At 42.7% G+C, this 11,251-nt stretch overlaps 1 protein-coding gene across 1 annotated transcript; it reads right to left on the bottom strand.

Moving 5' to 3' along the window:
- Positions 1-912: 912 nt before the first annotated feature.
- Positions 913-6,634, bottom strand: LOC116411764 (translation initiation factor IF-2-like). The gene is made up of 10 exons (XM_031904623.1): positions 6,426-6,634; positions 5,864-5,933; positions 5,068-5,107; positions 4,882-4,969; positions 4,313-4,375; positions 3,978-4,037; positions 3,459-3,532; positions 2,496-2,571; positions 1,746-2,249; positions 913-1,054 (listed from the first exon to the last, which is right to left on the bottom strand). The coding sequence occupies exons 1-10, from the start codon at positions 6,483-6,485 to the stop codon at positions 995-997; spliced, it is 1,095 nt and encodes a 364-aa protein (XP_031760483.1). The 5' UTR covers positions 6,486-6,634; the 3' UTR covers positions 913-994.
- Between the last annotated feature and the right edge of the window lie 4,617 nt (positions 6,635-11,251).

Raw genomic sequence — 11,251 nt, forward strand, 5'->3', positions numbered from 1 at the left:
AACACGGAAGAGGCCAGCTGAAGGAAAAGAAGAACCACCTGTAGGGTAAGGAAAGGGTAGAACAGGGCAGCTGAAAGTGGAGCAGGCACTAGGTGTCTGAGTCAGGGTTATGTAGCATGGGCCGCCTATTGCCCCAACCAGGAGAGTAGAGGGAAACAGTGTTTCCAGTGGATCATCCACAGAATAGGGACCCAAGCGGATAGGGGTAGGCTACAAGAGGGCTTGTTGAGCTTCGACTAGGAGTCTGCCAGTAAAATTCCTGGTGGAATAGCAAAGGGGCACCGCAGGGAGTGCCGGATTGCTGAGCCAGGTGGGGACAGGAGATCCCACTGAGACTGGGGACAGTGGTGAAGAGCCAAAGGTAGCTATCTGGGGACTACCTCTGGTAGCTACCTTTGGCTCTTCACCACTGTCCCCAGTCTCAGTGGGATCTCCTGTCCCCACCTGGCTCAGCAATCCAGCACTCCCTGCGGTGCCCCTTTGCTATTCCACCAGGAATTTTACTGGCAGACTCCTAGTCGAAGCTCAACAAGCCCTCTTGTAGCCTACCCCTATCCGCTTGGGTCCCTATTCTGTGGATGATCCACTGGAAACACTGTTTCCCTCTACTCTCCTGGTTGGGGCAATAGGCGGCCCATGCTACATAACCCTGACTCAGACACCTAGTGCCTGCTCCACTTTCAGCTGCCCTGTTCTACCCTTTCCTTACCCTACAGGTGGTTCTTCTTTTCCTTCAGCTGGCCTCTTCCGTGTTCTCCCACAAAGACCCTTAATTCTGGGTGTGGTCCCCTTTTTTTATACCTTCTGCCCCACACTGCCTCTAGTGGTCGGGGTGTGAACTACACTTATACAATCCCAATAAACATTAACTAAATTCTGCTGCCACCTAGTGGTCATACCAAGTAACAACACTTTCCCACATACAAATTAACACACAATTTTCACCTTCTTACAAGTGGGTGGATGCTTGTGTAATGATGTGCAGGGTAGGGAATTAGGGAGCAGGGGGAGGTTGATGGCAGCAGATCCCCCTGAGAATTCTTCTGGCGGAGTGCTGAAAAAAAAGGAGGAATAGTTTAGAAATTATTGAAATAGGAATAAATTATAGACACATTGTTGTTTGAGGATAGAAAAGGTTTAGTCTGGTTCTACCGCATATCAGCTACCTGGGGTGGCACTGTTAATCTCTGTATTGATCACCTAGTGCCTGACTAGTTTCCAATGGGAAAATCCATTTCCAAGCCAGCACTACAGCAGCCCAATGAGAATTACCATATCTCCCCCCTTTCATTGGCCTACTAGGGAATCAGCAGTGATATCTATATAATTGGCCAGATTTCTACTCAGAGTCAGCCACCTAGTTCAAGCTAAGGACAGCAATACACTGGGCAGCCAGGTGTAGGAGTTGCCATGCTTGCAATGGCCGCCTTTCTATTGTTTGATCATTTGTGCAGGCCTCCTGAGTGAATGGAATGACATTTAGGGGTATATTTATCATGCTGTGTAAAAAGCGGAGTGAAGCATTATCGGTGATGTTGCCCAGGGGAACCAATCAGCAATTAGTTTCAATAGTTAGAAAACCAAAGCAAAGCATCTGATTGGCTGCTATGAGCAACATCACCGGTAATGTTTCACTCCACTTTTTATACAGCATGATAAATATACCCTTAAGTGAAGCAGAGCTGCACTGGCTAACATGGTGCATCTGCAGATGAAAAGAGATTGGCAGTACACAGATACATTACCGAAATCCTCTGCAACCTTCTAGCGATGGCGCGGCGTACCCGTCTGCCCCAGGTTAGTCTCTCCACAGCTGGAGGCTCCTCTTGCTCATTTATTTCCTCCTCTGCAAATTGAGGCTCTCTGATGTTTATTATCTTCTCGGTGCCTAGAGGTTCTTCAGTGGAAATGACCTCCTCTGCAGTAGGAGGTTCAATTTGAGATGTTATTACCTCCTCTGTAGCAGGAGGCTCTATTTTAGATGTGATAACCTCTTCTGCAGTAGGAGGTTCAATTTGAGATGTTATTACCTCCTCTGTAGCAGGAGGCTCTATTTTAGATGTGATTACCTCCTCTGCAGTAGGAGGTTCAATTTGAGGTGTTATTTCCTCCTCTGCAGTAGGAGGTTCAATTTGAGATGTTATTACCTCCTCTGTAGCAGGAGGCTCTATTTTAGATGTGATTACCTCCTCTGCAGTAGGAGGTTCTATTTGAGGTGTTATTTCCTCCTCTGCAGCAGGAGGCTCTATCTGAGATGTTATTACCTCCTCTGCAGCAGGAGGCTCTATTTGAGATGTTATTACCTCCTCTGCAGCAGGAGGCTCTATTTGAGATGTGATTACCTCCTCTGCAATAGGAGGTTCAATTTGAGGTATTTCCTCCTCTGCAGCAGGAGGCTCTATTTGAGATGTTGTTTCCTCCTCTGCAGCAGGAGGCTCTATCTGAGATGTTATTACCTCCTCTGCAGCAGGAGGCTCTATTTGAGATGTTATTACCTCCTCTGCAGCAGGAGGCTTTTTTTGAGTGGCTATTAAGTCCTCTGCAGCAGGAGGTCGTTGTTGTTCCCTGGTCCTAAAGTGGAAAAAAAATCAGTATTGTAATTTGCTTCCGAAGCATTGATTGGATCAACGTTTTGGAACTCTTATCACTGGAGAAATATTTTACACTTATTTTCTTTGCTTACGCTTATCCTGCTACACAGCTGTCCCTAAGGTAAAAATTGGGCAGTTACTGAGCTGAGTAGGTTTTATGCTTTGCCATTGAGATAGGCTTCACCCCAATGAGAAGGGATGGCACCGTTTAGAAAACAACTACAACCCCTTTTAGGTGGGGGGACATTGGGTATATTGGATGAGTTGGTCAGACTAAATTGATAGACTGGCATACATTTTATTGGGCAAGGGCTCCTTTGCTTACGCTTATCCTGCTACACAGCTGTCCCTAAGGTAAAAATAGGGCAGTTACTGAGCTGAGTAGGTTTTATGCTTTGCCATTGAGATAGGCTTCACCCCAATGAGGAGGGATGGCACCGTTTAGAAAACAACTACAACCCCTTTTAGGTGGGGGGACATTGGGTATATTGGATGAGCTGGTCAGACTAAATTGATAGACTGACATACATTTTATTGGGCAAGGGATCTAGTTATACATGCAAGGTGCTTCAGTTTATCTTGCTCCATCTGTGCATCCCCCTTAGTATGTGTATAATCCAGATCTAGAATTGTTTTTGGCTTCCCTTAATATGTTCATAAGTAGATTAAAAGCATGTATTGGCATGTCAGCAATAACTGAGATCCATGCTATGGCTGTAGGCACCTAGAAAAGCAGCTTCTTAAAGATTCAATTGTTTTTATTATGAAAGTGGCCAAAGCACCCACATTCACATAAGGAAAAAAGTAAATATATTGATCTTATGTGTTAATAACTGGAACGGAAAGTGTAATTTGCAAAATACATACCTGGCAGCTTTAAGCAGTTCCTTCTCCTTCTCCCAGATGTTTAAAATAATGGGCAGAAGAAGAGATCTGACGGTCTGCGAGTGCAGGGGAGGCACAAGGGTAGGAGCAAAGGGAAAAGAAAGGAGACAGTTATGATTATGCCTGTATAGATGGTGCCAATAGTTCCTTTATACAGGGAGGGCAGTGAGGGGGTGGGATACCCTGGGGGGAGTGTAGTGCCTGGTCTCTGGTAGGTATATGTGTGTTTCCTTAATAGTCAGTAGCAGATAAATAGAAAATCCTAAAGGGACATGTGGTATTGTAAGTCTCGCAAAATGCCCCAAAAGCACCTCATATACAATTACCCTGTCTGCAATAAACTGATCAAAGCAAATATGTAGGAAGTGGTTACTAATACTTCTTTTTCTGCGAATATTGGCACAAACCCAGGTTAATGTTCCCTAAAAGTATTGCATGAATCCTGCAGAAATGGCAATAAATACCCAAAAAAGCATCAGGGGAAGTGATCAGGGAACTTACGTTCTGAAGTCGCAGGATCTCTAAATACTCCCACCGTAACAGTCGCTCTTCTGGTGTGTACTGTGGGAGAAGAGAGTAAATGTTAAGCGCTGCTTTGTACCAATGCCATTATTGTGCCCACGTGGGTAACAAAACTGTATGCAGTGTCTGGGCATCACCCCATACTGCATTGCAACAGTTTTATTGTTTCCGGTGAAAATGGCACTTACTGTAGGTGGGTGAATTTAGAAGCCCCCCCAGAAAGCAAAACATACAGTGAATAATAATGTTCCTTATTGTTACAGAGACATATAGTGAATAATAACCTCTCCTATAATAATAATAATGATGCTTACAGGAGTCAGCAACCGTTCGGTGCAGAGGACGCGGTATTCCCTTTCTAACTCTTCTAGTTGTTCCTGTAACATAAAAGAAAGTTCAAGGGTGAGAAAGGAATCTATGGATCAGTGCTATTCCTCTTGGAATCAGACCTATAAAGGAAGGGCTGGATCCCAGTGTCTTATCTGCCTCCTCATTATAATTGTGACTCCCTGACTGACTCCTAGGGGCTCATTTACAATGAAAGTGCAGCAGCAATACCATCTCAGTGGCAGCTGTGAGGCAGAAATATGAGGCAGCGCCACTGTGCAATTACCATTCGGCTGCAATATCACTATAGGCCACTTCATTATTCCAAATGGACTCGCATGGATCGTACCATTTCCAGCTCCTTCTGTAGTCGCAGGGACTTTAGGAAGACTGAGCCCTCACATATTAGCCTTATGAACACTGTGGCTACGTATCTTAAGCCATGTGCCATTTTTAATCATGTGAAACAAAGATTTAGGCATAAAATATGCTGGGACAAGAGCTGGCAATCTAAACCTATTTATTCCCTATTTATCAATTTATCTAAACTCCTTACCATAAAGTGGATCATTGCCAGATAGTCCGGGATGTTCCTCTTATCTGTAACTCTCGGATCCACCATGTACATTATGAGAAAGTGTTCTCTGAAAGAAAAATCCCATTAAGCATTAATAAAATGTTGCAATTCCCCCATATCTCAATGATTCCCAACATATAATAAGATCATTTTGGTTTTACTTACAGGTCCACAATCTTTCCGTACCGGCGCCTGTAGTGATGTTCTGCAAGGGAAACACATTAGTATTAAACACTGAGCTAAAGGGGGAGAGGAATTCACATATAATAAACTAACGCCACCTTTGCCCATTACAAACACCATGTTGGCACTTTTCCTATCTGTTACATTTTGACTTAAAGGAACACTGTTTCCCAGAGTGCCACAGACGCACCGCCACACACTCACGAATAAAGAACATAAAAGAATGAATTTATTGGTCTAAAGTACAATACAACAAATGAATGCATAAGCCCACAGCATTTTGACCTGTCGAGGGTCTTCATTAGGGTATACAAAATCAAAAAAGGCAGAAAGAAGTGATACACAGAAATATACCCTCATGTCCTAAGATAATAATCACGCAGAGCATTTGTGTATATGCAAAAGTTCTCTGGAACGCATTTGCCTTTCAATTCGCCATTTGTAGGCAAGTAAATACGAATAATAAAGAAACCCTAACAAAACCAGGTGCAATAAAATAAGGAAAACCAACATAATAGACTAAATCAGTCGCAATAAAGCAGAATCTGGGCATTAAGAAGCAACAATATAATCCAACTTATACATTAACTATGCGGTTGCTATGGCCCTCCATAGCAACCAGCCATAGTTATGTACCCACAATTGGCAAGGTAAGTATAAGACCACATAAAGCTGCTGAAGGTAACTGGGATTACTGGGACTCTATGTTGGGGAAAAGCCTGTATCCTACTGACAAGCACAGCGACTTAAGGAACTGATGATTAATATAGGATTTTACCATAATAGGATGCAAGGGCTTCAAAATCATCAGAGTCCGCCCTGAAGTCATCTAAAATGGCGTAGAGCATCTGTAAGTGAAAGGAAAAGCGCATTAGGGACACAATGCAAAAATGATGTTGTATCTGTGGGAATATGTGTATGGTGAGGCAAGATGGACTCTGTGGAATAGTGTGTATAGTAAGGCAAGATGTGTCAGGTGAAGAGCTCTAATTGTGGGACAATGTGTATATTGTTTAGCAGAATAGTATCAGCGCTGTAACTGTAGGATGGTGTTTATACTAAGGAAGGCATACTGTGCACAACAGGACTGCTCAGCCTTTATACATATACGTGGGAGCTGCCATAGTGCTGCTTTGGGTGCCTGTTGGCTGCTATATCTGCACACAGGTAAATGGTATGGCAGCTCCTGCCCATATGAATAAAAGGAAGCAGTGACAGAAGTGGGAGAGGTGCAGACAGACAGACAGAGAGCTGCTTAAGGGGAGCTTCTATGGAATAGTGACAGGGAAACAGTGACTCTGACGAGAAAGGATTTTGTACAAAAGAAACAGAGGAATTACCTCAAACGACGCCATTCTAATGAGCGATGGAAATCTAAAGGCACAGATACAAATGAGCATTATATTAGGTACAGCAATACAAAGAGTTTCACATATACTAATATGCCATGAAAGGGGCAGTTACCCTCCCAAACCCCTTTGTCTGCTCCTTTATTCTGTAATAGTACATTAGGCATAAGGACTTACAGGTTAAATTCCCAGTATTCCCCCTGTTTGTTTCCCAGGAGCAACTCAGGAAAGCGACTCAATGACTCTCAAAATGCTGAAATTGAATCCATGAGTTGGTGCATTTCTTAACTTCAATGCTACAGAGGGAAAGGCCTGAGCTTTATGCCCCAGGGTAGTTTTCTGCAGAGTGGGCTGCCACCATTTCCCCAGCTTCTTCCCAGCATCCCCTGCAGCCCAGACTTGGTACATGTGGAACTCTATAGAAAAGTTCTGTACTGCACTTGCCCCAAGTCTGACTAAGGCCCAGGGGATGCTGGGAAGCTGTGGGAAGACGGGGCAGCCCGGCCTACAGAAAACTACCTTGGGCTGGTGCCCATTTTGATAAAAACAGCTCAAGCCCAGGAAAGAGATAAGTAACCTAACAAATTGCCCCCCCAGTAAATTTAGAGCAGACTTCCTTTAGAAAAAATCATGAACTGAATCAACTGGATTTGCTAGATTACCTTTAAAAAAGATCTTATCAGAAGATGGTAAAAGAACCAAAAGGTTCGGACAGAGGGTCCGGCCCAAGGCCGAGTACCCCAAGGGGCCCCTCAGTAGCTGCTGGCTTTCCTCAAGTTCAACTAAGAATGGAAAAAGTGAACTAAAGGAAAGCCAGAAAAAAATGACAATCCAAAAAAATTTGGTGAAAGCGCCGAAACCGCAAAAAACCACAGCCAGTCGCGCACTGTAGCAATCTGTATAGAGAAGGGAATAAAAAGTACAAGTCAACTTCAGGGTTAATGCATTTAGCACTTAATATTTCCAATGAAATACAGAGGAAGGCATCCCCACAATTTCAGACCCCCTCATTTAGACTGATCCCCCTCCACTAGTAAAGAATTGTAAATTAGGCCCTGTGTCCATAGTGAGTGAAAAGCGAACAAATACAGTTGGGCTTATTTATTAACACTGGGCAAGATTGTACCTGGGCAGTAACCCATAGCAATCAATCAGCGCTCAGCTTTGTTGCTAACTGCAGGTAGAACTATGAAAACACAAATATGATTGGTTGCAATGACCCAGTGTTGATAATTACCCCCCGACATAGGGAACATTTAATGCAGGGCATGGAGATAATTAAACAACTGGTTAGGGGGCTGGGAGCCCAAAGCATGTGACATGTGGGCAGTACGTGCTCAGGGGGCAACTAGGCCACAGGCCTGTATATTATAGGGTAACAGCAAGGAGTAGCAATAAACATTGTTTTATTCAATATTGCCCCTGTCATTCACCTTATTGCCCCCCACAGCCAGGGCAATTGAAGGGAAAGTGCACAAGACTTACTTATAAATGTTATTCTGTAACAGGAGAAAATATTGGTATTTATTCTTTTAAATTCAGATACATGTTCAGGTTGGTCCATAAGAGTGGGGCATATACCTGGGGCAGAGGGGCAAAACTCTAAGGAGCCTGTCCCGACCATAATTAGTTGCAAACAAAAGTATAAATATTAGCAAAGTGAATGTCTGATTGAATGGAGTGCAAGCAAGTTGCTTCTGTTCTCTACCTGTACACATCCATTACTGCATAGATAAAGCAAACATTAGCCCTCTCCCTCTCGTGGATAGAAGGGTGCAATACAGAGCTGACAGGACAAGGTGAGAGAACATAAGTCTGGAAGAAACCATTTTGTGTTTATCATTTATAGGCATCTTCAAAGCTTATTTTAGGGGAAATGTCTCCAGATTCACTAAAACCAGTAAGAAAAGCAACATCAGATAGTCTGGGGGATATCACCCCGCTATTTCCACTCTCTTTTTTAGCTAAAATCAGAGTTATTTAGCAACAAAAATCAGGCTTACCTCTCACCACAATGGCAACCAACGGACTGGACCAACTGTCAAATCCTGAGAAGTCAAGTCAACTCTCATCATGTGACATGTGACATTGTTACAGGGAAAGTGTAGCCTGGATTTGGCAGTTATCGCCAAGGATACAAAACCTCACACTAGACTTTTATTTGTTTAGGGTAAGCATCTTGGGGATAAAGATAAAGATATAAATGTAGGAAAGAGTGGGACACAGTGATTCAGTAGAAAAAGCTCTGTGATGATTTATTACAAAGTATAAGCTCTTGAAGTAATAAGCATACAAGTAATTACATAGATGGTAAATGGTCAATAATATCCATATGGTCCAATGATAATAGTCCATCAAGATCTCCACAGACAAAATACTGTAGCTTCATTTTTCTACTGGATTCTTTGGAAAAAAAGCTATTGTGATACAGGTATAGGACCCCTTATCCAGAATGGCTCGGGACCAAGGGTATTCCGTAATTTGGATCTCTGTGCCTTAAGTCTACTAAAAAATCAATAAAATATTAATTAAACCCAATAGGATTGTTTTGTATATATGTAGTTTATGTATGTTAGTGTATAGATAAGTCAGTATAATTAGTGGTGCTTGCGAAGCCCAAAAAATCCCATTGACTTAACATTGAGGCCAACTTTGACGGATTGTAGCGCAGAGAGGGATTTTTTTAAAAACGTGAAATTTACCACATTTGAAGAGGTTTGCAACCTGTGTCAGAAGATACCCCGCACAAGGGTATAAGTTTTACCCCCGGGGCAAGAGAGGTCCCCAAATTTGCCCCATTGACTTATAATGGGGATTTTGGCAAATAACTAGTTTGTCGTAGACCCATGAATGAGGTGTCAAACCGTGCGGCTTATTCGAGAATGGGGTGCTATGACTTTTCTGAGGGGTGGGGGGTTAATTGCCCAGCAGGGGGCAATTAACCACCGTTTGTCGTAGACCCATGAATGAGGTGTCAAACCGTGCGGCTTATTCGGGAATGGGGTGCTATGACATTTTTGAGGGGTGGGAGGTTAATTGCCCCAGCAGGGGGCAATTAACCACCGATTGTCGTAGACCCATGAATGAGGTATCAAACCGTGCAGCTTATTCGACAATGGGGGGCTATGACTTTTGTGAGGGGTGGGCAGTTAATTGCCCCAGAAGGGGCACGAGTTTTGCCACGGCAAGCACCACTCACATTTTCTTCAGGAAATGTACCTCTCTAGTTCTATATACAGTATGGACTTTGGTCTTTTTTTAACCCAACTTAACTATGTAACTATGTATTGCACCAATGTAGTAATCATCATTTGATTCATTTCATTTCCAGACTTAATAAGGAAACATTTCTCTATGTGAAAGATGCGCTGACTTTGCAAAAAAAAATGCTTGTTTACATGTTTGTTGTAATATTTAGGTGATTAAATTAGCTGAAGGGCATTCTGAAATGTATGTTTAGTGTAAATCCTACTGAATAATGAGAGGTGTAACCCAGTTACAAGTTGAGCGATTTATTCAGCAGTAGTAAGAGTGGAAGGAATTCTATAGTGAGTAGAGCGAAGTGCCAGGGGGTATAACTAGCCCCTGCCTTACTGCCTTCCTACCTGCCCCCCATCACCCTGCTTAGCACAAAAAGGACCGTTATCAGGAAATGGTTTCTGGAAATGTATCGTGGGATGAGGAAGGCAATTCCAGAGAACTGCTGCATCATGGGAAAAGTCCTGGACGTAGACATAGCAAGATATAATATGGAGGAAAGAAGGATGAATGCAGAGAAAAGGCCATGTCTGGAGAACATATTGATCCCTCAAATCATGTAAAATAACTTGATCACATTAAAATCACGTTCTACTTTTCATTATCCTTTGCAAAACGTTGATCTATTTATTCGAACTATTTTGTGTTTAATAAATCACAAATATTCTAGTTTCAGAAACTTGAATTAGAAACCAATTGCCGGGGAATCAGCTCAGCCAGGATAGGAATTAGCAGTAGAGTATTGTCCAGTCGGCTGCTAAAGGGGGCTTATTCCTTCCCCCGTCGGCTCATTGCCTGAGCAAACAGATTTTGGTTTGGTGGTTGTTGGCGTTCTTGCCAATTCTATGAAATTCAGTTTGAGTGTTCCAGTTATTTAGTTAGATTCTGACATCTGGTTTCTTGTCTCTGAAAAATGCCCTGGTGCTGCGTGATCATTGGCTCCTCACTGATCCCCCTTCCCGGGTATGACCCAGTTTTAAGCACCTTGCTCTGTTAGAACTCAGGTACCAGCAGCTCTGTGTGTATTACAGTGTAAAGAGGGATAAACAAGTATTTTCACCTGATACAGATTTAGTTCATCTGAGCTAGATTTTTGCCATATGTTTTTTTCCACAGGGAAAAAATCACAAGAAAAAACACACACTGACTTCAATTCCTTTGGCGGGAGAAAAAAACATGGATAAATATGCCAAATAACTCCAATGCATTTGGTGTAAAAGCAATGGGCACTGATTTTAATGCATTTCTGTAAAATTTCACCATTTCAAGAGTCGAAACACAGTAATTTTGTTAATCGATGATTGCAAATCTATTTCCTGGGCTTCTTGCTGCTGGTTTCCTGTAGGAAATCAACTAAATAAGGGAACTATATTGGAATACATTTCAAGTCCCAGCACTGACAAATAATGAAACCTAGACCTCCACCACCTTTTTACATTTTTTATTACTATGTACTAAAATAATAATCATTTTTAGTGTCATCTATTGGCCAAATAGGCCATAACCCATAACCAACTCCCCCTCCCATTTGTAGCCTGGGGTCGTACGCGTGGAATGGG

Source organism: Xenopus tropicalis, chromosome 1 (assembly GCF_000004195.4).
Source record: "Xenopus tropicalis strain Nigerian chromosome 1, UCB_Xtro_10.0, whole genome shotgun sequence".
In the NCBI taxonomy this organism is placed as follows: Eukaryota; Metazoa; Chordata; class Amphibia; order Anura; family Pipidae; genus Xenopus; species Xenopus tropicalis.

Bases quoted from the DNA above. Each gene is read 5' to 3' on its own strand.
- LOC116411764 (XM_031904623.1), bottom strand. From the start codon at position 6,485: ATGCTCATTTGTATCTGTGCCTTTAGATTTCCATCGCTCATTAGAATG. The intron at 2,572-3,458 runs GTATGTATTTTG...TTTCCACTTTAG, and splicing joins GAACTGCTTAAAGCTGCCAG to GACCAGGGAACAACAACGAC. The intron at 2,250-2,495 runs GTAATAACATCT...ATAACATCTCAG, and splicing joins AGCCTCCTGCTGCAGAGGAG to ATAGAGCCTCCTGCTGCAGA.